This window comes from Centroberyx gerrardi, chromosome 4, assembly GCF_048128805.1.
Source record: "Centroberyx gerrardi isolate f3 chromosome 4, fCenGer3.hap1.cur.20231027, whole genome shotgun sequence".
NCBI lineage: Eukaryota > Metazoa > Chordata > Actinopteri > Beryciformes > Berycidae > Centroberyx > Centroberyx gerrardi.
In genome coordinates, this window is record NC_136000.1 from 4,236,769 (window position 1) to 4,264,217 (window position 27,449).

The 27,449-nt window shown below is 42.4% G+C and overlaps 2 protein-coding genes across 5 annotated transcripts in view; one reads left to right on the forward strand and one right to left on the reverse strand.

The window, feature by feature from the left end:
- Positions 1 to 1,899: 1,899 nt before the first annotated feature.
- tbc1d15 (TBC1 domain family, member 15) lies at positions 1,900 to 17,164 on the reverse strand. 2 transcript variants are annotated; one of them, XM_071904697.2, is made up of 17 exons: positions 17,067 to 17,164; positions 16,206 to 16,307; positions 15,695 to 15,769; positions 15,031 to 15,172; positions 14,270 to 14,477; positions 11,377 to 11,479; positions 10,437 to 10,631; positions 10,049 to 10,177; positions 9,231 to 9,334; positions 7,910 to 8,004; positions 7,352 to 7,468; positions 6,799 to 6,899; positions 5,821 to 5,920; positions 5,164 to 5,261; positions 4,414 to 4,530; positions 3,549 to 3,635; positions 1,900 to 3,221 (listed from the first exon to the last, which is right to left on the reverse strand). In XM_071904697.2, exons 1-17 carry the CDS (start codon positions 17,088 to 17,090, stop codon positions 3,024 to 3,026), a joined length of 1,995 nt encoding a protein of 664 aa, XP_071760798.2. In that variant the 5' UTR covers positions 17,091 to 17,164; the 3' UTR covers positions 1,900 to 3,023. The 2 variants fall into 2 exon arrangements, with proteins under 2 accessions (XP_071760798.2, XP_071760797.2); XM_071904696.2 differs by having other exon boundaries at positions 10,437 to 10,634.
- Positions 17,165 to 17,761: 597 nt separating this feature from the next.
- Positions 17,762 to 27,449, forward strand: part of zfc3h1 (zinc finger C3H1-type containing) — a 32,849-nt gene continuing 23,161 nt past the window's right edge. For 2 of the 3 annotated variants that reach the window (XM_071904707.2, XM_071904709.2), the window contains exons 1-9: positions 17,762 to 18,440; positions 19,009 to 19,443; positions 20,071 to 20,285; positions 21,343 to 21,796; positions 22,476 to 22,687; positions 23,369 to 23,492; positions 23,755 to 23,849; positions 24,494 to 24,685; positions 25,451 to 25,615. In XM_071904707.2, the coding sequence (XP_071760808.2) occupies positions 17,909 to 18,440; positions 19,009 to 19,443; positions 20,071 to 20,285; positions 21,343 to 21,796; positions 22,476 to 22,687; positions 23,369 to 23,492; positions 23,755 to 23,849; positions 24,494 to 24,685; positions 25,451 to 25,615 (2,424 nt within the window). In that variant the 5' untranslated portion in view covers positions 17,762 to 17,908. The remainder of the gene's footprint in view (positions 18,441 to 19,008; positions 19,444 to 20,070; positions 20,286 to 21,342; positions 21,797 to 22,475; positions 22,688 to 23,368; positions 23,493 to 23,754; positions 23,850 to 24,493; positions 24,686 to 25,450; positions 25,616 to 27,449) is intronic. The other variant, XM_071904708.2, reaches the window with a different exon arrangement.

Genomic DNA, 27,449 nt, shown 5'->3' on the forward strand with positions numbered 1-27,449 from the left:
CACACACACATACATGGCTGTATGCTGTTGGAACCAAAGTGTTAGAAGATGTGGGGAAAAATCTCTTGTTCTAGTGATGTGAATAAAAGCTGCAGCTGAGGAGAATGTTTACTGCAGTTCATCACAGCAGGCAGGCAGCCGTTCATCAGAGGTTTCACGGCTTTTCTGTATAATTCAAAACCCTCTGGGAAAATCCTTTGACCCTCACTTACTGAAACAATTTATTTTCAATTCCTGACAATTCATTATTCCATTGTGTCTCCCTGGAGGGAGGGGCAGTGTGTCTGTAGCTGCTTGTTGATGATTTTAACTTTAGTCCATCCTCCAAATTCTCTAAATCTGCCTATTAGTCATGACCAAACTCTCAATTCATTCGTTTTATTTGGAATTTAACCATTTTGTTGGTTTTGCCCGTCTTCTCCTCCTTGTTTTGTTTTCATTTGTATTTCAGTAGCCTATTATATGTTATCTTGAGGTTTTCTCTTTCGAGGTTTTTAGAAGCCTCTCAGGGTTTTTTGTCTCTCAAGTTTGTATTTGTTGCCTCCTCCTTTTTTTCCCAATGCTTTCATAATTTGTGCAAATAAACCAAATGAGTATATGTGTTGCTGTGAGGAGGCGTGTGTTCGTGTTTGCCTGTGAATGGGACTATGAATGTTGCTGCTGCCTCCGGAGCCTCCCGTCTCGCCCCATTCAGAGCGGCGCGCGGTGTTTCCAGGTGAGGATGGATGAATGACAGGACAGGCATCCGTCCGCACAAAGCAGCCTCCGCTTTAATAAAACCCAGGGAGATGGCTGGCTGATAAGTCACGGCTATCACCGGTGCGCCGAGGCAATTTCCTGCCGCACAGGAAATGAAAGCGCGGTGAGCCGGCGGACGGGGCCCGGGCGGCTTTGTTCTAATTGTGAAGCGACTTTATGAGCTGATTGCAAGTGATACCTCCCTCCCTCCCTCCCTCCCTCCGTCTGCTCCGGCTTTACGCACAAGGCGTCTCCAAATGTCTTCCATCAAAGGAGAGGAGGGGGGTGGGGGGGGCTGCGGACTGTCACCGGGCCGCCGCGTCCTGACGTCCATCACACACTTGAAAGGGGCTGAAATGCCACTCGGAGCCGCGCGCACCCTGCGGTTTAAAGCAGAACCACGCCGCAGGAAGAGGTGTGTGTGTTCTTCAATTGCAGAGGAAGACGGCTGAGAAATGTCTCCTGTCACATGGGCTCCTGACATTTTTGCAGAAATTCATGAATGGTGGATGGATTTGAATAACAGAAATAGTCATTTTCTAGATGTTTCTGAAATCCATCAGTCAACACGTGACTGTGGTTTGGCAAATGTGGGTCTGTTTTTTCTTTGGTGATGTCAGACTTGGGTCAGCAGGGTGTGATTAGTGTTAAAATTTGGTTTTAATCTTCACACACCTTGAACTTGATTTATTATCTTTGCAAATATTGTTAATGTTTTAATGGGAGGTGCAATTTACATACCATGGTGTTTTTATGCTGATGCCTTTGTTCATCATCTGTTTATTCTGCTGTACATTCATTTCCTCTTTGAGATAATTAAACTCTTAATCTGCAACGAACAATCATTTTCAATCATTATTATTTTTGCCTTAATGGTTATTTTTATTTTGCACTGCTCTTTTTACTTTATTTCTTTATCAAGTTGTATTCTCTGACTGACCTTTGTTGATGCTGAGGAATTGGGGGTTGAAGTTAAGTGCCTTCACCTCGGCTGTGGTGAAGGGAGCGGAGGGCATTTCTCCACTCCGCCTCCAGGTTTTCCCAGTGGATCTGGGGATTCAAACCAGCGACCCTCTAGACACAAGCCTGCTTCTCTAACCTTAAGGCTAATAAGGTTTTGAAGTGAAACCAGTGCGTTGCCATAACAGGATTACACACATATTCACCAGGACAGGTAAAAATGCCCAAGTCCTGCAATGGCTTTATTGCCCAAAAATGTTGATTCCATTAGATGAGAACAGTTGAAATCAGAACTGGTTAAACCTGCTTTTCTCATCCTGCAGCAAAGCATCGCAGAACACGATGAAAGGAAATGAAAGATGATTTAAAACTGTGAATGTGAACGGTTTCATTCCAAAATGCTCAACATCCATTGGAAAACTCGCTACCATGTCCTCACTGCTAAACATTTAAAAAAACAGATGAACATCCTTTAAACTGCTTAAACTCCTTTTTGTAAAAGGCACCAGATAGCTGATAACTTCAGTATTAAGCAATAGTTTTATGGATCTCTCACTTTGGAATGAAACTCTTCACGTATGCCCAACGAAATGAAAATATTCACAGCAAAGCATAAAATTAAGATTTAAAAGACACGGCTTGTGTTGGGTTTCAGTAGATCATGTGACCCGGTTCAGTTCATAAGCATCACAATATAAAAACAATATGAATCAACATTTTCATTACACATCATTAGGGGGAAATTCCTTCTCCATGGGACACGTTAGCATGATGCTTTATTCCATTGCACATGGAACGACCGATTTAACATTAGCTGATTAATACTGAGTGAAGGTTATGTAGTAAGAGGCTATAGTTGGAGCTTTTCTGATACACCGGGCGAGCAGCTTGACAAGTTGTTGATGTTTGTCATATTAAAATTGTAGCGGGCCTTATTGTGACAAAATATCAAGACAATATAGGTTGTCAGCAACTATAAAAACAATATCGGACAAAATGTTGAACCTGGGTGTTTGGAGTTTTTCCAATGTCCATCAATCCACATAATCGATTCTGCACGATTCAGATAGCGTGAAGGGAAATGAAATTGTATTGGTTACAATACAACGCTCTTTGCCCGTCTTTAGAAAACACCATTAGCAAGAGAGAAGGAATGACTATTTCAATGAAAGACAATATGGTACAAGAAATTACAAAAATAAGATTCTGAATAATCTTAAATCCTTTTTACATTCTATTCATCTCTCTTCTCGGGGATCAGGATCGCGTGGCGTCGTCATCCTGCGGCGGACACCGAGTCAGTCTCTGCTCAAATCGATTGTTCACTATGATATGAAGGCAACTTTGCAGCCGTTGTGAGAGGTTTCTCTCAAGTGTCCGTGGCCGTTGGAGAAGGCCTCCTGTGGGTGTGTGGGTGTGGCGGGGGGCGGCGAGCCCCGCGACCCCCGCTCGCTCCGGTCCGACCTGGGAGCTCCCGCTCCTGTGGCGAAGCCCAGGATGTCGCTTATTGAATGAGGCAAATCCTGAGGAAGACGGACAACAAATCATTTATTTCATCATTACACAATTTATTAGATTAGATTATATAATGAAAATAAAACAACAGCTCACACACTGCCAAAAAGGAGGAAATCAAAGAGGCAAATGTAAGCAAAAAAAGGACCGACATTTATTTACATGGAATGCAAAAGGGACAAAACAGTGCAAAAACTAAAAAAGTGCAACAAAGAAAACGTTTTGGTCAATAGACCATCAGTTCTTTTGTCACTTTTGTATATTATGCAAATGTCAGTCCAACTTTGCATCATTTGCACGAGTTCTACCAAAACCGTCTGGCTTCTTGAACGTACCTTACAACCCTTGATCTGCAGACAGATGGCCTCTGCTTTGTGAAGGATTTCTTCAATGTCCAGCTTCATTGAAAGTTCATTTATGTGCTGTTAAAAAAAGGAAAACCACGTCATTAGAATTGTTATGAATCCGACTATAGAGGAGTTACCGCAGGCTTCAGGTGTTTTCTGATTTTCCTTCCCACATGTCTGTCATTAAAAGGATTTTTCACTTTGATTTCGTCAGGAGAGACCTCCACACCCCGCTGTCTCGCCAAAGTAGGTGAATTAGAAAGCCCAAATAATGAAGTCCAATCACACCAGCTAGCTAGACTACGTTTGATGCTCACACTGCTGCTGATGCTGCTTTGTTCTACAACGCATCAACCATCATGCACCTGTTTATGTGGATCCTACAGCACTCGGTTAGAAGACTGTTTACAACTCTACAGCAGAAGTTTTTTTTTTTTGGGCAAGAACAGTCTTCTGACTTCTGCCAGACAAAGCAATATAGTGGAGGACAATATAGGAGATAATGAGGACTTTTGGACCCACAATATAATCGTTTGGCTATAAAACAGTTGGATTATATGGCACAAGCTGCTTGGAGAAATTTGCTGGACATTTAAGGCTTTTTTTAAAACGACACAAAGAAGTTCCCGTTAACTTCAATAATTTGGGAGAAGGCTAAAATGGAACTACAAAAGCCTAACTTCAATGGAGTTTAGACTGACATGGGGGTGAGCAGTTAACGACTACATTTTCAATACTTTTCATTCCTTTTCCTTTCTATTCCTTCAGGAGGCGTGGAATTTCAGAACAGACCGGTAGATGATCCACAGAGAAATCCTAACAGCCGCACATTAAAGCGGCGTGATCAATCTACCTTGAGGATTTCATTGAAGCCGTAGTTCTCCTCCATGATTTTATGTTTCTCTGAGTCGAGGATGGCGCAGCACACCAGGAGATGGAAGTTTTGGCAAGGCAAGCCTGTCCACATCACCTGAGGAAAACACACACGGCTGTTACTAAGTATAAAGTCATACAACAGGTAGTTCCTTCCTTTCAAGCAACCTGACTGGTCAAAGTTCCATTCATATTTATGTATACTACTTTGAAGAAATTACATTTTATATTCTATTTTAGTATTTTACATTATATTTTGTTCATGGTTCTGTACAGTAAAAGCGTGCTGATACAGCAGCCTTATGCATCTGACACACTGTCATCATGTAAGTGACACTCGAGCAACACACAGGGCCAACGGTCAGCTGCAACCGCCATTCCATTATAATTTTGATAATCGATTAATCGTTTTAGTCATTTTATCAAATAAAAATGCCAAACGTGCTGGTTACAGCTTCAAAAAAATGCTAAGATTTGCTGATTTTCTATGTTTAATATAAAATGAATACTTTGGGTTTGTTTTTGGCTACTAGTCAGACTAAGTAAGCAACTGTAAGAAATCACTTTGGGCTCTGGGAACTTGTGATGGGCATTTGTCATTATTTCTGACATTTTATAGACTAAATGATTAATCGGAAAAATAATCGATAATGACAATAATCGTTAGTTGCAGCTCTAATGTCCATATACTTTAATTTATCCAAGATCCAACACCAGAAAGACAGCTCACCTCCCAGAGTCGCAGGACGTCCTGGAAGCTGAGCTCCCTCTTGAAGCGGATCAGCAACCAGCGGAAACAGAAATACAGGTAACCTGAATCCTGAGACTCTGGAAGGAAAACACAGAGCGTGGTTAGTGTCAGAGGACCAAGACACAAAACTGCTCTTTTCACTTGTTACGTCTTGAAACACTGCCACCTCACTACTGGCTTTGTTTACCTTGAGACTCGCTGGATTAATGACATTCTGTTCCATGCTGAAATGTATTTTCTGACCTTCTGATATAAAGACTGACAGGATGTCACAGCTAAACATGCGTTTTAAAGCTGTAAAAAGGTTTACATTTGTAATATTCCTAACGACTGGGGTATAAGCAACCTGTGTTTTAAGTTATGATGGGTCAGGAAAGTTAAACTCTTCAGGAACATAGATGAATATAAGAAAAATAGATAAAAACATGCAAGCCACTGCATTCTCACAAATTCCCCCACACACAGGATCATCACCTCTGCATTAATTCATTTTTCATTCATTCAATTCATTAAACGCAGAGATGATCCTGTGTGTGTGGGGGTCTTTACTGTTGTTCTGCAGACCAATGTGAATACACCCAAAAACACAAGATGACCACATGACTTGCAGACTCCATCTTGGAGGTTTTTTCATACCGAGGTAGTTCCAGAAGACCGAGTCCAGCAGCCTGAGCAGAGTGCTGAGCTGAATCAGCTGAGTCTTCATGCCCTGCATCTGTTCCTCGAAGTTCTGATGCTGTAACACACACACACACACACACACACACACACACACACACACGTCATGATTACACTCTGATGAAAGTGAAAACACTCTGCCCTCCTGATACACAAGGGCTTCCTTTTCCACCTGGAATTATGCGTCTCCTATTCGCATTGTGTCTAGGTTTCACACTGTGTCTGATGTAGGTGGAATATATTTACACCTGACACTAAAATGCGTCTCCAGTATACACACTGAAATCCAATTTCTCTTTCCCTCGCCAAAATGCAATAAACGTAATAAATTAAAATTGACAGTAAACACCTCGTCTTGCTTTTCCCCATCCATCAGTATCCTGACGATACATTTTTGCCTGCTGTTTGTTTTGTGTTCACTTCCTGACTGCGTGTCAAAGTTTATTCTCATTTACATAGTTGCTGTATGTGGATTGGAGACGCATTGCATTTAGACTTTGTTGTTAATGTGGTCAAACGAGTCTCTGAGCAGCTGCAGAGCTGGTTTGGAGGATCGGATCTTTCAGTGTATCTTGGGTGCGTTTACACCTGGATTTTACGCCTTTTTGCGCTATCCAATTACAATCTGATCACCGAGGATGAATTTTAATGCCAGGTGGAAGAAAGGGGGTCTAAGCTATTTTTGGAAGCAACATACTGTACATATGGCAGGATACTAACTATGTCTAGCAGCCACAATGCCTGGTAAATCCATAAATTTAGCAGCTAATTTCACCCAGCATTTTTACCAGCAAAATACAGTTTATATCTTACAATGGCACATCTGAATGATTGTTGGTTTGCAGCTCATGTGGCTGGTAGAAGAGATAAACTTACCGGCCACAACCAAAATTTAAAAGCCAGCCGCAGACAAAACAAAGCTAGGCCTTTACTTACCATTTGGTCCATGAAGGAGACAAAACACCAGAACGCGTCCACCTCATTCTCCATCACATAGAGGATCGGGGACAGGAGGTCGCTCATTCCCTGGACATAACCTGGACAGGAGGGAGGAGGAGACGCTCACTCACAACTGAACTAACAGGCAGGAAAGGAAGACTTTTATTACCACTCACTTAGAGAAAAAGTAAGAGCCACTCTGACAAAATAATGGATAGCAAGAAAAGCTTAGCAGGCAATGAAAGTCCTTGGTTAAAGTACTTTTAGAGTATGGATCCTCTATATTTTCAAGATACTGAATGAAGAATTTGAGATAATGAGTTTTTTTTTTTCTCCAACAAATCGATAATGTTTTGGAATAGAACTCTTCAGATATTTATTACTGGGACAAAATCTCACAATTACATCAGTGTATTATTCTGGCGTTGAGCACGAATTCTATATCTTGCATGCAGGTTGTCATTACTAATAATAATTGAATCTATCTCATAGGAGAGCTGATTTCAATGCTGCACATACAAATAAAAGAGAGGACTTATGTAACTCTCACCCAGGTCGAAGTCGTACATGCAGTACGTCATCAGGATGTCGTGGAGGAGGACCAGGCCGGGGTTGTCGATGCCTTCGTAGAACCGGTTCGTTCTGTCTGTTCGGTTCACGTCTTTCTCTGGAAACACCAGCAGGGCAGACAGTCCAAAAGGTTAGAGAAACTATTATTTTTATTTACCTTTATTTATTCAGGGTGGTCAATTGAGAGCGGATGCCCTCTTTTACAATGACGCCCTGATACAATAACAATAAAACATCACACACAAAAAAAAAAAAAACTGGTGTGTAACAGGAAAATTGTTGGTTTGAAACTCAAAATCTCAAATAGCATCAAATCTCTGTGCTACAGCTGAATTTTAAATATTACAACCAAGGTGATTAACTCGCTTTTTTAAGCGTTTTTTCTGGCATTAGATTTGCATTAGCAGGTTAACTACTGCAGCATGGCTCTGTTAAGATTTGGCTTCAAAAGACACATTTCCCTCCTGACCTGTCCCACATGTTGCAGGCGGACTCTTGTGAAAGCATCATTTTACAGAGCAGCTGAGTCCAGCCTCACCTATCAGACTCCTGTAGTCTCTTAACCTGGAGTTTCTCCTCTCCTGCTCCTCGCTGACCGACTTCCACTGCAGCTTCATCCTGAAGTATTCGTCACTTTGAAGCAAAGGGAGAGAACATTATAGAGAGACGTTTTCTATGATAACTAGCATATAATATTCAACAACATAATTTGTCTATCAGTATGATATAAAGGGTTCCTACACGTTTTCTATTTCAAATTCTGTCCAGATCTCAATTTCTTGACTGGATTTGAAAATTTTGGTTGTTCAAAATTACGTATGTGGATACTGAGTGGGTGATAAACGCAACTAGGCCATAATCAGTCTACAGCTGAAAATAATTTTTAACAACAAATATTACAATATGTGAAATGACAGTGGGTATAAAACTAAATAAAACATATAGTCATGTTTGTATCGAGACAGAGGGACAGGAGAGTCCCCCCCCCCCGCCCCCTCCACCCCCCCAATACTTCCAGTCAATAATCAAATTCAATTCCCATATTTTCTGCTTATCATCTACTTCAATTCATCCAGAAGTAAAACTCAGACTGATAGGTTGCGCTCTGACAAAAACAGTACCAACTTGTAGACAAAATAATGATAAATTTAACTTTATCAATACAATTCATACTTCTGTATCAAAGGGGAAATGGCTACTGGACAGTGTGGCCTTGTGACCAGACTTTCACTTTTTTTTTTTTAAAACAATTTTAAGGTTCTAAAAAGTTTAGGGCAAAAAAAACTTGTGATATGAATCGTAGTTTAAATCACAAATTCTTTGTCGATATCTTTCAGCCCTACTGCATAGGAACCAATGGAGATAAGCATACCATAATTCCTCTAATATTGGCCCGGGCCTTTATTTACCTCAACTGCAGAGGGTACCAGGCCTTTATTGGAAGCAGGCTTATATTAGAGACAGGCCTTTATTTTTAATTCCCTCTGTTTGATGTAGTATATGTATAAGTATATTTGCTCATATTTTAGTCTCCTTGTTTTCTGATCTGCTTCTGTTGGGGTTCGTTAGGTAGCCGTTTTTTTGTTACTGCAATGCATTACGATAATTACGGTAATCGACGACGGCATGCTCCAGAGACTTCTGCCAGGCACCAGGAGTTTACTGGTATCCACCGTTGTTTTTTCCTTTGTTTTTTTCCCCCGGCCTGTATTTGGGGCCGGCCTTTATTTGTTCGTGTCGACCACGCCCCCGGCCATTATCGGAGACCCGGCTTTTAATTGGCCACTATTAGAGGAAATACGGTATTCCTGCCAATTAAATAAAGTGATAGTTGTGAACCGCAGTCTATGGAGCCGTACGTTTTGGCTCTCTGTAAGGCCTTCCTCTCCTCCAGGCTGCTGTCCCAGGGGAAATATCCCAGCAGAAACTTCCACGCCTCCTTCCTCACCGCGTGACAAAGTCCCTGCAGATTAAACAACAGTAAAGACACATGAGTCCCTGATGATCCAGAGGAAACCCCAACAGCAAATACACGACAGGCAGAAAATTCAACACAACGGATATTAATAATGTGGGAAGGGTCAAATCATTTTCAATTGAATCAGTTCAGCAAGGGGACTTTTGTTTTTTCAAAATTCAAAAAGGAGAAAAACTGTTAGTCTATCGAAGCTATGATGAAATTATTGAGAATGAATATCAATAGTTCTCGTTCATTCATTGCTTATTGCAGTTAAGGTGGGAAATGACCACCAGCCACCAGCCACACGCTGGTCAATTTTTACGGTCTCTAGTGAGTTTGTTACTGCTTGGGCCGATATTCAATATTCGAATATTGTAATATTTCGTGGATATCACAATATTTTCCACGGTATCAAATATCCCGTCCCCCACCCCACCCGGCCGTGGCACCATGTGTTGCTTATATCACAATTGTACAAACTATTAAATTTATAAACCTAAAATCTACTAGTGGAAGGGTAGTAAAAAAAAACCAAATAATCATAGTTGTAGTGAAAAATTATAATAATAACATTAATTATTAATAACCTAGAAATTTGATGTAATTTTGAAGAACTAAAATAAAATACCCCGCAAAAAAACCCAGAGTTGAGTGAACTGAAAGTGATTTGACCCATACCCCGGCTGGTAAAGATGTTTAATAATAAATTCAACATGCCCCTTTGAAGATGACTTGCTTGAGACGAGGGACGTTCAGCATCCGTCCCTCTGGATCCTGATGCCTGGCCCAGTCCTCTGCAGACAGCGGCCCCCTCCGCTGCACCTCCGGCCGGGGGCCCAGGTCAATCTGACAGCGGCAAAGACAAATAAAATGTAAACATGTCGTCCCTCATGAATGATGCAGGCACCCATTGGGCCAATCAGCAACAAGATCATCCCTCCAATCGATTCAATGATGCCCGAGTTTTGACCTTAAATTATAGCACCCCCATTAGACCAGTCAGTGTAATTTGCACAGCCATTTTCCATCCACCTTGCAGCTGCTCCCCATTTGGCTTTAATGTAAAAAGGTACTGGCAGTTTGAGAAAAGCGGCCCTCCTCTCACCCTGGTGATGACCTCGAAGCCGGGCTCCTCCTGCTGGTTGATCTCCAGTCCTGGGATGACCTCCCCCAGCAGGTCGGCCATCTCCTCCGGGGGGCGCTGGTGCTGCTCCTCCGATCCCCGGAAAGCATCGTATATGTAGTTGGTGACTTTGGAGAAGCCGCCCAGCGTCGTCACGTACGGATCCTTCTTCAACTTCTGCTGGAGACAAACAGTGACTTCTTAAAATGATGTTGATGTTAAGAGTGATGATTATCAATGATTGGAAATAGGCAAAAAAAAGTGAGAGACTTGTTTTTTACATATTGGCAGAATCTGTTTTGTCAAAGTCCAGTCTCCCACCTTTTTTCGCCTATTTACAATTATTGATAAATGTATTATTTCCTTCATTCCTTCGGCATAAGTTTCCTCCGACCAGATTTCGGTGTTACACAAACTGAAAGGTTTAATAAACATAAAGAAAGCGATTCACTTAACCACAATTGAGCAATATTGTAGAAGTGTGATATTCAGACTGTTCCTCCATACAATGGCAGTGAATGGAGAGAGAAAAAAAAACACAATTCTCCAGTCTCCTCTACCGGAGCAACAGAGAACAGAATCACTGATTTGGGGATTTTATCATGGAGGAAGAGACACAACCCAAGACACTACCAAAGCTCAACATCACTTTAAATGAATCAATCCCAGGCTCAGTGGACATCGCTGCTAAAACTAAAGTTTCAAAAGATTGGAGAACATTTGCTTTCTCACCCACGCCCATGAATCTTTGAAATTACACACTGAGTTTCTGACAAGTCTCCAAAGCCTGAGGGCGATGAAACTCACTCAACACCTAAGTGCCATGCCAACTTTCAAGGAAGAGATACAAAAAGCCAAAATGTGTTTAGCAGTACAGACTTTGTGTTTACAGTAGCTAAGTGTGATGATTTTAGCTCCTTACATGAACGAGGCCGTAGTTGTTGTCGTCCAGAAGGTTCTCAAAGGACTGGGACAGGGCCTTGTTGGGGGTGCTGACCAGAAGACACGTTTCATCATCTGGAGCCCTTCAAAACACAAAATGCGCAAAACAGACATGAGCATATTTACAGGTAAACACCAGTAACTGTGATTCTAATTGAGGCCCAGTGCGTCCCCCCGGATCTGAACCGCTTTATTCACCAAATACAATAAATGAAAGGGAATTCATCTTGGAGATATTGGTGCAGAAAGATATTGACAGATAACACTGTGTGTACTGACACCTGGACACACACCGGACATACAGCACACAGTAGACTCTCCATGTGACTGTAAATATATGTATATTCAGTTCTCTATCACTGTGCATTCAGGCTACATGGTAGACATGGATGGTAGCTGATGGCGAGAACCATACAGGATCTCTCATATATTTCACACAGTTTATTATATTTCACACAGTTTATCGTTTTATGTCCCTACACGAGCCCTCAGGTCCTCAGATGGCTCTCTCTTAAACATTCCCAAGGTCAGCAAGAAAATTGGAGAGGCTGCTTTCTCCCACTATGCCCCAAAACTGTGGAATAGCTTACCTTTAGGTATTAAAGTGGCACACTCACTCCATATTTTTAAACAAAAATTGAAAACATACTTGTTTACCTTAGCTTACAAATAGTAATACTGTCTACTTTTGCTTTGCCAATTTTATTGTTTCTTTGATGTGATTTCTCTGTACATCCTGTTCTCTCTCCCCATTCTTTAATTTCCCTGTTTTTTTTTTTAAGTATATTGACTGGATACTATGTCACTTTTATCGGTTTTCTTTTGCCATCCTGTAAAGCACTTTGAGTTACTGTCCTTGTATGAAAAGTGCTCTATAAATAAAATTCATTCATCATTTATTTATCATTTATCATACAACGGAGAGCAATGTAATTCATCTCTTAGACAGTCAGTTACAGGATGTCTGCCAGTACTAATGCCTGTTAGTAAGAACTTTAAGACCTATTTTGCTGTGTGAAACTGAATACACCTATAGACTTTATCAAAATATAGGTGTGTGTGTCTGGGCTGATTTTTCTTAAAAAAAACAACAACAACAGCATTTTTAAGACCTCTACAACTGAATTTAAAAAGCTTTATTTAAAGGAAAATTCAGCCTCAAATACTCTTACACTGCCATATCAATCTGTGATGTTCAGTTAATTCCAGGAGTTATTTTGTGATGTAGTATTGTGAGTTATTGTAATTTTTGGTGAACCCACTCTCCGTCAACCTGCCTCGTCAACTTCTACTTGAGTTAGTGATTTCCTACACTTCCCACGGCTGTACTTGGCTTTTGTCACCTTTCGACAACCCCATGAGAACGGGCGTGAACTTGTTGCATTCAGCTGTGGGTTATATACGTAGGCAGAGAGAGAGAGAGTGATAGCAACAGTGAGACAGTGAGAGTTTCTCCAATCCAGAAAGGGCATTAATCAAAATGCAATCTCTGCCTCCTCTACGATGGATTTCTCCCTGTATGATTGTTGAGCGTCTCTTGGTGCAAAATGGCGGCTCTAGAAAGAAGCCCTCGCTCTTTGATTCTGAGGGACTGACACCAAAAACTGATGTTTGCTATTGATGATTTAGATAGATTAGGCTACATTTTTTCTCCTATTAAACTAGCTAAGTAAATGCAAAGTACATCACCAATAGCTGTTTTTTAACAGTGTAAAAGTGTTGTAGGCTGGATTATTCCTTAAACTGTATCCAAGGACTTTTGAGGCTTTGAGTTTTCATAACGAATTACATTTTATGCCTTTTTCAGAACCAGAAAACCAGAGTTAACAGCTTCAGTCTTCCACTTCATTCAACTCTGTAGACTTTAACCTCTAAGAGAAGACAACCCGGCCGAACAGGAGACAGAGCTGCAGCAGAACGTCACCAGCTGTTGGTTTTCTGCGCCTGAAAATGCCCGGCACTTAATCCAGACAATTTCATTATGAAAGGCTTTGATAAGAACTTTAATAACAGCTATCTGCACTGAGATAGAGAAACACATTGCCCGTGTCCACCAGAAAATAATCTAACATGATATTTGGTTCAGAGGGAAAAGAGAACAGTCCACCGTACATCAGACAGCCGGACAGATGAGTAGAGACTGAGAATCCCTTTGCTTTTGACTGTATGTAAATCACTCGAATTAGCATATAAATGACACATTAGAATAACTGTAGTGTATCAGAAGGGGAAAAAATTTAAACTCAACTACTTGTTACGGCAGGTATATCAACAAATTTAAATAAAATAAATAAATGATAGGACTGTTCATTTATCCTTCATACAAGAGTTATTGATACAGACTGAAGACGACTTCAAATAGGTAAAAAAATATGAATCTATCTTTGTGTGTTAAGGGTGAATACTAATACAAATTTAATGGATTTTAAAGTTCCCTCTGCTGGACAACAATTGTAATACAGGCAGCAGTGTGCAATATTTGATGCACCTGATTTACAACACATACACACACACACCTGACTTAAAGCCTCGGGAAACCTGGCTTCAAATATTAAAATGTATATAATATCACAGTTGACCATCACATTAAATATCCACCCAAATACGAGTAAAACGTTCACAACTATTATCCATACCAACTCCGCTGCAGACTGCAGCTGTAGATTTTTACTCTTCTATTTTCCCGGTAGTATTTCTCTAATGTCTAACCAATCAAGATTAAGTCAGTTTGTCATCTTGCCACTTTCAATGTACCACTGAAGAAGAACAATGTGCCTCGTAAATTGAGACTCTGCGTCCTGAAGTGCAGTGTGGTGCTGAATGTGAGCAGGAGGACACACACTGGCTAGTTCGGTCTGTTGTACGCTACTCACTCGCTGAGCAGAGCGAATCTCCTGAGGCTGTCCAGGAACTCGGTGCTGCCGCCCTGGTGGAAGTGGAGCACCGGCAGGGAGGCGGACGACTCTTTCAGCTTGAAGACCAGGTAGGACCAGCCCTCCTCCTTCATGGTGATGGACCTGAGGTCACTGACGCTGAAGCTGAACGCCCACCTGCTCCTCTCATGACTGTGGTTCAGAGCGCCTGAGGAAGGATCCCAAACAAAACCAGAAAGCAGTTTAGCAGCCAAGCGCTTTCACTACAGTGATGCTGGATGCAAGACTAACATCACATTTTGGTCATTTTCTGTTATTATGTTATTCTACTATCCCTTCATGCTAAACAGCATTATGGGTAGCTTTTTTGTACTATTGTTGAGAAAGTGTTTAATTGATGTCCACCCAATCAAAATAGTAAAACAGTATTAGCACCCTGGGATTTTCAGAATGAACTGTTGATACTCAGTGAAACATGAAACATCTTATCCACTTTCCTTTCCTGGAGAGTCAGGAGTCCAAGCCAGGTTTCTAGTGCATAGGCATTCATTGTAAACAGAACCATGGATAATTACACCAGATCTTGTGTACTGGAAATAATCAAAATATTTGAGTGATAAAATATAAATAATGCACTGCAGGAAGTGAGGAAGAACTAAAATGAATCCGTGCCAACAGTGCATTAATTGAACATATAATTTCTCACCCTGCAGTTGTTAGAACGGGTTTAAAAATGGCAGAGGAAGATGATGAAAACCCACCTTCTCCATTTGTACAGGTTTTCCTCTTGAAGGAGACAGCGTTGACCATATCCCACTCTGTCTCGTAGCTCTGCTGAGCCTCCAGCAGCTGGTGGGACCTCTCGCCCGGACACTGGGCCCATTCCATGACAGAACTGGAGTCCTAACCAACACACAGAAACTCAATTTTTAAATTTTCTCCCTTGTAGACTCTACAAATCTATGTGGGAAGGGGAGCTGAATTGTGAGCACCATCTCTGCTGAGTTGTGCACAGGTCCAGATGTCGGACAGGGTGCTTTTACAACTGTCTAATTGCTGCCATCTACAACAAGGAAGTGAAATTATGACCGGCCACCAGTCAAATGCTGAACTAGGTTGGATTGTGGCCTGAGAATTTGTGCACTCTACCAGACAGCTAAGTAGGTAACAAACTAACATTTCCAGTTTCATTTGCATTCTTAACATCCATTTGGCCAAATGCAGAAGCAACTACTGAATTTTGGAATCCACCTGCCACTGTGGTTGGTGTCTGAAAAAGCTGAGTTTCCTACAATGCCGTCACTCCCTGTAAATAATTACAAAATACTAACAATGCACTAAGCTAAGTGGATGTCTACAGTCAAATAGCATAAGCTGGGAGTTGAACTGTAATGTTAAAAATCAAGATGGTAAACTGAGACAAACCTTGCCAGCACACAGCATGTTTGATGTGTCAACAGTGTCTTCCAAAGGTTTGTACTCCACAACGATTTCCCCATCCTGACAGTGCGGAGAAGATAATGCAGTCAACAGGTTTGGTTATACCAAGCACACCAGCAAACCAACCATATGTGATGTGTGTACAGTGTAACCTGCATGTGCACCATCATGCAACAGAACTGTTACTCCATATTTTATTTAGTTAACTTTTCACTGCACATACTGTAGACTTTATAATTTCTTTCACTTCCTAGTTTCTATTTCTAAAATTGTTGTAGCTTATATGGCTTTCTTTTTTACTAGCAACAACACAGGAACAGCAAAGTGGAGATTCATGGAGCTGGGAAAGCTACAGTAATGACTGAATGATAAGTTTTGTGGAAAAATCTACAACCTCCAATAATAAAAGATGCACAACTTAAACATCAAATAATATCCCTGTGTGATCCGTAGATATCACAGGGACACAGTTAATACCATGTAACGTTAGCATTACCTTGTCAACTATCCGAAGGGAACCAGAAAGCAGTAAATCTTGCTCGATGCCGTCATCATCACTGTTTGAATGTATGAACACTCCGTCGTGTTCATAAATAACCTACAAGAAAGACAGTATGTTACCAGCAGGTAGCTACAACTAAATGCATGTATTTTGATCCAACATCGAAAAATGTTAAGTGTTATACTGATGGCAATACCGTGTAGATAAAACCAGAAGTTAAACTTTGTTTGCTATCCAGCTAGCCATTAGCCAACACTGATTGAATGTCACCCACTGATTCGTAGTAAACTGCAGTGTCACGACCTGGCTAAATACAGTGAGACCTGACGTTTTCATTCAGACAGCTAACCGGCCACCTGAAAACACTGGCTGGCGGTTTACAAGCGGACTGAACGTAGTTGGTTAACTGAAATGTCTGACTTACTGGGCCCCCACTGTGTCTACTAATGTTAGCTTCCTAACTAGTGAGCTAATGCTAATGTTAAATGTTAGCATTTTAAGTAGGAACATACAAGTCATGTTGTACATTAGAAGACGAGAACAGTGGCGGCCATGGTCCGTCAGTTTACACAAGTTAGCTACAGCTGTGGGTTATGAGCTAAAGGCAGACTGGTTGCTTTCGTGGCATGTTCTTGTAGGAGGTGGTGGGCTGGTGTCGCTGTGCAGCTAACACAACACAGCTAGCCAGCGGCTAACGCTAGCAGCTCGTCAGCTAACCTGCGGTGATTTAACGAGCAGGGCGGAACCAGCGCCTTGGATAAACACAGTGACTTCATCTCGACAAAAGTTAAAGCTAGACAACCAGGAAAACTTTTGAACAGAAACGCTTTTCAGATGTTGGATATTTTTCAGTACCTTGGGAAGAGTATCAGCCGCCATGTCGACAGTTCGCTCTCCCGATGACGACGGCGGCTCACGTGCCTGTCAACTTCCAAAACAACACTGACAAGTCAGCTTCCGGAATTCTGGGGCTGCGCAGGCGTACTGCGTGTTTACACATACAGTTTTGTTGGCCGAAATGCTCTAAAGATATACAGTATTTCTCCTTTCGACACCGAATAGTCTCCCGAACAACAAATGTGGCTAATGATAATCTATTTGTATATTTGTATTTTACTTTGAGGACAGTTGAGCTAGCCTTCTCTCTCTCTCTCTCTCTCTCTCTCTCTCTCTCTCTCTCTCTCTCTCTCTCTTTCTCTCTCTTTCTCTCTCTCTCGCCCCCCCTCTGTGTTATACTTGAGAATAATGAGCTACAAAGTTAAGAATAGAATAGAATAGAAAAAATAGAAGCAACCATACACTAGCAATTTTATTTTAACAAATGTCGATTATGAATGTTGTCAATTATTTCACTTTGGCATTTGTTTCTCAAAAATAACAACAAAATATGGCAAGCCAAAATGTCGCATTTAGTTTTTGGAATACAGGAAAAATAGTTTCATAATTAGAAATTTTATTAGTCTCCTTATTTGGTGCATGTTTTCCCTTCTTTCCGGTCTCGTTCGTCTGTGTGTATCGCGATAGTTGGACGAGACAGGGAGGAAGAAGAAGAACGTCGTAGCTAGCTGACATGAGCTAACCGGTTACCGGAGCTGACCAAATTTATAGGATTCACTTGCCAGTCAAGCGGTAGCATCAATTCCATAATTACGAACAAATGAGTTTAGTGTAGCGGTTAGCTTTTATTTTACTACAAAATGGATTTGAATTCAGTCAATCGCTCCCCGAGGGAAGAAGGGGAGCTTGAAGACGGAGAGATCTGCGATGATGAAACGGAAGAGAATGTGCTGATCCCGCGGGGGGATGGTAACGTTAGGCCCGGCAGCGCTTCTTCACGGACACAGAAACTGCATCAACATCCACACAGTATGCTGCCACTCATGGCGCACCCACCACCAGATTTTCGCCTTTTAATGCCATACAACCTCAGACCTCATGTACACGGCCCCTTCCCCCCGAGCCACCGGCAGCAGTGCGGGCCTAGCGGGCCCGACCGGCCTGCTCCTCCGCCACCGGGGCTCGGTCCTCACGGCGAGCCGAGCCCACGATCAAACTTCTGGGAACGAAGCCACGGCGCCCTGGGCCGGTTCAGGCACCGGACCGTACCGAATGGAGGACGCGGGGGCTGGAACCGAGGAGTCCGGGGAGACGGTAACAGCAGACCTCCCCCGGGTCGTTACGGGCCCGGAGAGAGTCACAGCAACAAGAAGGACTCTCCCACGAGAAAACGTATCCTTTTCTTAGCTGTTGCATCATTGTGATAAATAAAATCATCTAGGGGCACTGATTTAATTTCAGTTCTCGAGGGCCCTGACAACATTTGATGTGCCTCCACCCAAGATAATGTTGCTATTAAAAGCTCTGACTTGCCAGACCAGGCAGGTTGATTAACTGGGCTACTGGTATCTTGTGTCTGCCAGACTGTGACCAGTAAATGACAGTGACAATATTGGCATTGTCATAGAATTAATAAAATCACTGCCTTGTCAATTTCATTTCTGTTGCAAAAGCACTGATTTAATTTGTACACAGGGATGTGACTGTGACAGAATGAGAATATTTAATTTAAGGTTTTACTTATCTAACCAGGATGGTAGTTTTCCAGGTTTTGTCATGGGTTTTGGAGATGATCCTTAAATCAAAGTGAACATTCATGTTCTCATGCTTCCCCCATTATTTCCAGTCTCTTCCTGTGTTGTCTTGATCAAAGCCCTGCATTGTACATCTCATAACCTCCAATCTAACTAGTTCAAGCCCATCCCTCGATGTTTCCACTTTCCTTAATGATTTGCCTCAGAAAAGCAGTCTGGAAGGAATCAGGCAAGAAAACTGGCGCACAGTGTTGCCAAATCAGAAAACGGTGTTGACGAGACCTTTGAGGACTTGCTGTCAAAGTATAAGCAGATCCAGCTTGAGCTGGAATGCATTCGCAAAGAGGAAACCATGGCTCTGGAGCCCAAGGGTTCCCCCGCGAGAGACGAGGCACCAGAGAACGCTGCCAGTATTCCCGAAACCAAAATAGTACCAGAAACAGCCAGTATTCAGAGTCCAGCTGCCACAGAGGAAGTGCCAGTTCTGGAGAAGGCTGAGAAAAAAGTGTTCCAGGCGTTCAACATCAAGCCTCTACGCCAGAAACTTCCCACGCCGGCCGAGCTGGACGCGCTGAAGAGGAAACAGCCGGAGCAGCAGGAGGAGGGCGATGATGGTGACCCAGCACCTGATGCTCCTAAAGGTTTGTTACTAGTGACGGGACGATCTGCTTCTCTCACGATACGATTTTATACACGATATGGGATTCACGATTCGATACAACCACGATACGATGTGATCAATAAAAGTTCAATGACAACAAAGTCTGAGTAGAATTATGTTTATTTCTGAGACACGAATCTTTCTAGCGATGTCATTGGCTGCTAGAATGTAAACAACAATTTAAAAATGTCATTACAAAGTGACAATAATGTAATTTGGATGGAGAGCTTGTGAAATTGTGATGGTCAAGCGTGTCATTTGTGATTACTACAGCAGAATCATGATTAATGTTTCTGCCCCATGATACGTATTGTCATATTTTTGCATTGCGATATATTGAATTTCGATATATCGTACCATCCCTAGTTGTTATATACATATACATATACATACATATTGCCAGGGAAAGAAATAACCTTTTCTGACTGCAGGCCTCATTGGCTGGTAAAATTCACTCGCTACTTTCGCCATTTTAACAGCCAACCAGGTTTCTAGAATAGAATAGGGTCTCCAGAAATGAAATCACATCTGGTCATGACCAGTTGAAGCTTCCTTAAGGCATACATCATCACAATATGAATTCCTTTGTTGTGTTCTGTCTCGTCAGGCGATGAAGGAAGAGCGAAAGAAGAGGGAGCGAAGACGGAAGAAACACCTGATAATAAAGAGGGCGAGGAGACGGCGACGGCGAAAAAGAAGAAGACGTGCGTGTGCTGCAGCCAGGAAACGGAAAAGGGAGAGAAGGGGAAAACGAAAAAGTCTTGCACATGCTGCAGCGAATCATCCGCTTCCAGTGAGGACTCGGCCACCTCCCCTGATAAAGTAGGTCTAAAGTCACGTGTGTTTTGGGCGTGTTGTGACATGATGTCCGTGTTGACAAAGATAACTTCTTTATGAAACAGCTTGTGCAGAACACGCCTTCTGACTGACCAAGAGGCAGTTCTCCAGTGACATGATCTGACTGGTCGATTATGCCCATAAAGCAGCCAATCCTGCTTTACTGCTTACCGTGCCGAGTCTTGTGGTAACCAGGAAGCTAGTTGGTAATATTATGTTTTTATTCTGATGTATGTACAACAACTAATTTGGAAGAAAAAATATGTTTTTGTCAGTACACATGTATTGGTAACTGTTTTATAAAGGCCATAATTCCCTAGAGGATGTACCTTATGGGATTATGGGTATGGCGGTGCTGGTGACGGGACTCGTCTGCACTTCCTGCCTTCTGCCTCACTGTTGTACCCGCAATAAGAGTAAAAACACTCCACTGGATCATTGCTGCACCCGGACTGATGTTACAATGGAAGCGTTGATTCCAGTTGGCTAAATATACAGCGCTTTATACAGTTTAATTGTCAAGAAATGAAGAGATCATTTCCATTTGGGGGGAAAATAACATTACCCTGTGTTCATCAGTCCATATCTCTATAATAAAGAGGAGTCCAACTGTAAACAGGTTCTCATTTTGTCAACCAAGGATTGAAATGACCTCCTATGCCATAATTAGTGTTAACTATCTGCTTTCTTTTTGTAATAGTAGGTATCAAGTTTTTCAAAAGGTGGATATCTCATTTTAGTACTGACATCCAGTTCTTTGCTTGAATCTTGTTTTGTGAAATTATGTCTACAGTGACTTTCTCATTTTTAGACTGGCCATGTCAGACATGAGAAGTGATGCAGTGTTGCACAGGCCCACTAGATAGTAACTGCTTTGTAGGTTTGTTGGGAGTAGTCAACTGGAGTTAATGTAAAGTAGTTCATTTTCATATTGAAGTTGTGGTTTATTGGTCTGTACTTTGGTCATCTTTTCAAATGAAAATGACAGGTGGTAGTGACTGTTTGTAACAGATTGTACCTCTCTCTCTGCTCCCGCACCCAGCCGAGGACGAAGGGTAAGGTTGAGGAAGAGGAGCTGTCAGAGCTGCAGCTGCGTCTCCTGGCCTTGCAGTCGGCCAGCAAGAAGTGGCAGCAGAAGGAGCTGCAGGTGATGAAGCAGAGCAAGGACCGGATCACCAAAGCCTCCCAGGAGAAGAGCTCCGCCTCCGCCTCCGGCCCTGGCGCCGCTCCGTCCGGCAGGCAGAGGGTCACCACCAGGTCGGCCTCCTTCGCTGCTGCTGCTGCTGCTGCAGAGAGGACCAGGACCAGGTCCAAGCCTCTGGAGAGGGAGCGGGACAGGCCCAAGGCCGGGGCCAGGCCTCCAGAGAGGGACAGGGAGAGGGCCAATGCCTTGGAGAGGGAAAGGCCCAAACCTGGCTCCAAGCCACCGATGGAGAGAGGCAGACCTCCAGCCAAGCCCCATTTAGCCAAGAAGATGATCAGCCCAGGTGAGAAGGGTCAGTACCTGCCTCGTGAGCCGATCCACTGCTCACTCTCTCTCTTCATTAAATCTGACATTTTGTTTTTTGAGATGAAGATGCCAGGATGATGTCAGGAATTTCCTATTTTGTCATTTTATCATTTTATGACTTATTCAACCTTCACATCTCGTTTCCTGCACAGTCTGGAAATGTATTGAAAATGAGTTTGATCATTTGAAGGCAATTTCCTTAAGTTTGGAAGTTTCATAGTTATTCAGTCACAATCCACACGGACTACAGTTGCACCACAATATTTATGGAGATATAGACTAAATATCATTTCACATAGTTCTATTTGTTTTTGTGAAGTATAATGAGGCACAAGTAGTGCAGGAACCCTGTTACAGACAAGTGCATTTCTCCATCCTTTCTAGCGGTGTAAAGATGTTCATTTTCATATTTAGGGATTTGGGACACTCCATTTTTATCATAATTGCTTGAATACTGAAACGTTTAGATCCCCTGTTTGCAATTAAAATACTTACAATTTTCATTTGATAATTACTTTTACCCAAAACGCCTGGGAGTACCATGTGCACATTTATATGGCATCAAATCCCAGGCAGTATTACTGCTATGCTGCCATGCCCACACAGGAGCAGAACATCACCTCTGACTTTTGACTCTATGTGAACCCCCCCCCCCAACCCACCAGGCTCGGCAGCCAAGCAGGCGTTCAGGAAGCAGCAGCTGCGGACGTGGAAGCTGCAGCAGCAGCGGGAGCAGGAGGAGACGCGACGCCAGGAGGAAGAGGAGCGCCGCAAACGCGAGGACGAAATCCGCAAGATCCGTGACCTGTCCAACCAGGACGAGCAGTACAACCGCTTCATGAAGCTGGTGGGAGGGAAGAGCCGCACCCGCAGTAAAGTAAGACGCTGCCGACAATCGCTCATGTCTTCATTCGTTAATCACTACGTAGTCGATGATGATGATGATGAGACGTTTCTTTTGTGGGATACAAATCCATTCTGTGTCATGCAGTTCAGCAAAAACATTTCAGTCAAGCAACCATCTTGAGTGCATTCAGTGACAACGTACGGTGTCTTTCATTAGTCGTTTCAACCTGCCCTCCTCGACTTCCCCTCGGCAATTCCCATGGCGGAATAAGTGATATTTAAGTGTAAGTAAACAAACAGTGCCGAGGGGAAGTGAAGGAGGGCCTGTTAAATGACTAATGAAACGCAGGGGATAATCTGAACCAACTATAGGAAATGACCCCAAAACGCAAAGGATTGTGGGTAAAAGGAGACAGAGTTCCTAGCAGTTCCTCATACTTGGAAAGCCTAGTAGAACCACATAAAGTCTGGACTGATGCTCGTAATCAGCTATCTCTTCATGCGTTCTTAACTGGTGTGAACACACAGAGAAGAAGAGCGCAGACAAGTCCATCATGCTTAGCCTAAGTTTCAGGGACTTTGTTTTGTTGTGACACAATGTTCCCAAAATAACTGCGTGCAGGATAGATGCATGATGGGAGACTTCTACAGCGACTGCCACAGAAATGTCAATCACATGCGTTTGTATCTAAGCGGTGTGTTTGTGCTTCAGTCCAAAGACCGGGAACACAGGAAGTCAACGGGGAAGCAAGGCCTGGATGCCTCAGGGAACCTCTACCAGTATGACAACTATGATGAGGTCGCCATGGATACGGACAGTGAGACCAATTCACCAGGTGAGCGACCGGTTTACGCCTCGTTAGGGTTAAGAGTTTATATTTTTTCCACAGGTGAAATTGATAAATCACTGAAAGAACAGAAAACATAACAATTTGTGCAGGAGAGATTAAAAATAAACACAGGGAATTTAACATCTCACCTTCATTTGCTGAACGGCTGCTGTTGGTATATATACAGTATATGCATATATGTTACTGTCATATGGTGAGTGATTCCGTACATTTCCCAAGCCTGAAATCCCTGCTTCTTTTCCCCCAGTCCCTTCACCAACACACAATCCATTCGTAGCCGAGGATCCAGGCTGTATTTCTCAGATGCCTCTCTACCCGACGGACTCCCCTCAGTTTGGAATGGTAACGTGAATTCAAACACTGTGATTTGATAATAATGAGAACTATGTCCAATATATACATTAAACAAACCACTTGTTACCTGATTTATTATTTTAAAAAAGCATCTTTGATCATGTCCTCTAAAATGTCTCTGTCTTGTAAGCCAAGGTTTTTACATGATTAATGGCCTTAATAATTATCCTTAATAATTTTACTTTCAGCTAACATTTTGTTGAGGTAGGGCTGCACAGTTATGGCTAAAATGATAATCAGGTTATTTTGCATTCTGATCACGATTATGTATCATCAGTTTTAGTCTTGATTATGCATGTTTTATGTTGTTTTATTTAATTATTGAGTTTTGGCATCTTACAGCAACATCCTGAATATTTTCAACTATAGTGGCTCTTTTAAATAAAATCAAATGTTTCAATGTCGATATGCCTTGATATGATTGTCAATTGTGGAGACAAAAATTATAAATCATTATTTGTGCAGCAAATTATAAATTATCAATTGGGTAGGTGTCACATTTTTCACTCTTAACAGCACTTTACTCAGCAGAGTTGCAGAATGCTGTAGAATAAAAGGAACAAAACACATTAACAGTGACGATATAATACCAACTAGACTTTTCTTGCTCTGTGTTTATTGACCCGTTGCAGGATTTCGCTCAGCCTTTCCTGTCCTCCATGCTGTCCGGTGTTCCTCCCCCGCCGCCGCCGCTCCCCCCTCCTCCAGACGAGATGGAGCAGCCTCCCAAACCGCCCTTCGCCGACGAGGAAGAGGAGGAGGAGATGCTGCTCAGGGAGACCTGCCTCATGTCCATGGCCCACAAGAGGGTGGTGGTGCCGGAGGTGTGTGTTCAGTCTACCAAACTTGAGTATCAGCTCTGGTGTGGCGTGGTAAAAGCTCCTCCACTGACCTAATCATATGTAGTTTTTCAGACAACCATGCCAAACCAAGCCAAACCTCCTGTTGGACAACTACAGTCGTTAACTAATGTTCTTGTCGTACACCTGAACTTGGGATTGTGATTGGGCCTAAACAGAATAATCAATAAGCAGACTTTTTTCCCCATAAGTCATAACGCTAAGTTTTGTACCATGACCTGTGAATGTTTAGATCAGTCCTTTAATGTGCATTGCTGACTGTGCACAGTTGGTGTTACTCTCATTTTGGTTTCAACATGTAATAATAATAATAATAACTTTATTTATATAGCACCTTTAAAAACAGAGTTTACAAAGTGCTTTGACAGTCAAAATAAAAGCAGAATACTCAAAATTTGAATTGAAAAAGCAATGAAACAATAATAAACAGGGATTAAGTTCAGATAGGAGGACAGAGGTGGAAAAGAGCAGCATTCAAGTAAATAGTAGGATCACCGTAAGATGAAAACCATAATAAACAGTAAGGATAAAATAAAAGTAAGACAAAAAGATAAAAAGACAGTAAAAAGATGATAAAGATGATGTATTCCTCAGCGCTACAGGAACAGTGATAAGTTTTTCGACTGCTGCTGCTGACTTGTATCATTTCAGCTGAGCCTTTCTCCAGACATCACACGACAAAACCCCCTCGCCTCTGTGTCAACCCTTGATTTTTATCTGACTCTCTAGGAGAAGACGACCACCAGCGGCCCTCCCTCTCCGAGCCCGCAGCTCGCTGTGGGCGTCCAGCTGCCGCCCCGGGGCAACCTGAGCACGGTCAGCCTGAACACGGTGGCCCAGTCACGCGGCAAGAAGTTCACCAGAGGGCATCACGTCCCCAGAGCCCCTCTTGTGGTAAGAACCTGAGAGCCTGATGCTAAATACAGACGTACCAGAATAACCAGGGTGGGAATTTAACACAAGGTTGTTCTAATCTAACAGCTACTTTGGCAGGTAATTGTCCATGATGCGGAGGTCCGATTCTATTCTAAAGATCTGGTTGGATGGCAGACTAGTAGGGCTGTAGTCAACCAAAGAAAATCTTGGTCGACTGAAATTCTACCTACTCTTCAACCAATCGATTGGTCGACGGGGGAAAAAAAAAAAATCTGCACGTTATCTCTAGATTAACTAAATCGGCCAGAGTGCACTCTACCTGGTAGCCTAAATGAATTATAAATAAACATAAAAAGCTATTTGCAGCATATTAAATTATTTTTAACCTAATTATTTTATACTGAAATGATAACAACAGACTCAGAGCCGACCAGCGTGCACCTGCCCATATTCATATGACTTCCGAAAATAGAACTAGGGGAGCTCTGGTACGAAAGTAACACTTTTTACTTTTTCCCAGTGTCATGTATATAGAAGTTGGCTTAGTTAGTTTGCCCAGCAGGTGGCACTGTAGCCTAGAAGGCCTGTAGTTACGTTGTACTTGATTTTGAGAACACAGAATAAACACCACTTGAGTGAACTTACAAATGGCTGGTGTCTCCTACCGTATATTACATGGTGTCAGAGTAAACAAATGAACGAAAAGGAAAGAGACAGGCGATGAAATACGGAGCTAATGAGACCTCCGAGCTCATTAAGTCTAGAAGGAAATCTAGCGGAAAACTGGAGAGTTTGGATCCAAAAATTCGAACTGTTTCTTGTTGCAAGCGGAATCGCGGAAAAGTCTGACAAAGTGAAATGCGCCACTTTCCTCCATGTGGCTGGGGACGACGCGATCAAGGTATTCAACATATTCAACTTCGATGACGATATTGACGATTTTGAAACGTTGAAAGAGTTGTTCCGCAAAAAAACCTGACATATCTGAGGCACATATTCTTTACAAGAGTGCAAGGACAGTCGGAGTCTATTGATGCTTATGTGTCTGATCTAAAGAACAAGGCAAAAGACTGTGAGTTTGAGCAACTTACTGAGTCACTGATACGGGATAGAATAGTATGTGGAATCACCAATGACCAAGTTAGAGGAAGATTACTGAGAGAACCAGAACCTACGCTGGCCAAAGCAATAGACATTTGCAGGGCTAGTGAGTTAAGTCAGAGCCAGCTTAAAAGTCTCCAGGATGATGCTGAAGTTCCCGTTCATAAAGTCTATAAGCAAAAGAAGCAAGAAAAAAAGAAAGACAAAGACGCCATAGCACAGACTGGAAAAGTGAGAAGTCAGGCAGACCTCTCAGACGTGAGTGCTCCACTGAGGAAGCTGCTAGAAGGAGATGTTCCACGGCACTGGGAGTCAGAGCAGCAACAGTGCTTTGAGAGACTGAAAGCTCTCGTCAGCCGAGCACCGGTACTCAAGTACTATGATGTAGGTTAAGCCAGTTACATTATCTGTAGATCTGTAGAGCTGTAATCCTCCAAGATGGACAACCGGTAGCATATGGCTCCAGGTCTCTCACTGACTGTCAGAAACGCTACGCCCAGATAGAAAAAGAGTTGCTTGCAATCGTGTATGGCTGTGAAAAATTCCACCAATATCTGTATGGAAGACATGTCCAGGTGGAGAGTGATCACAAGCCGCTGGAAGATATATTCAAAAAGTCACTCCTCAGTGCCCCAGCCAGATTACAGAGAATGCTCATGAGACTACAGAGGTACAGTCTTGAGGTGAAGTATAAGCCAGGCAAGGAGATGCATATAGCAGATGCTTTAAGCAGAGCATACCTGCAAGAGCA

Coding starts and splice junctions, on each gene's coding strand:
- tbc1d15 (XM_071904696.2), bottom strand. CDS start 17,090: ATGGCGGCTGATACTCTTCCCAAG. Junction 14,478..15,030: donor AACCTGTACAAATGGAGAAG/GTGGGTTTTCAT, acceptor ATCCTTCCTCAG/GCGCTCTGAACCACAGTCAT. Junction 11,480..14,269: donor AGATTCGCTCTGCTCAGCGA/GTGAGTAGCGTA, acceptor TGTGTTTTGAAG/GGCTCCAGATGATGAAACGT.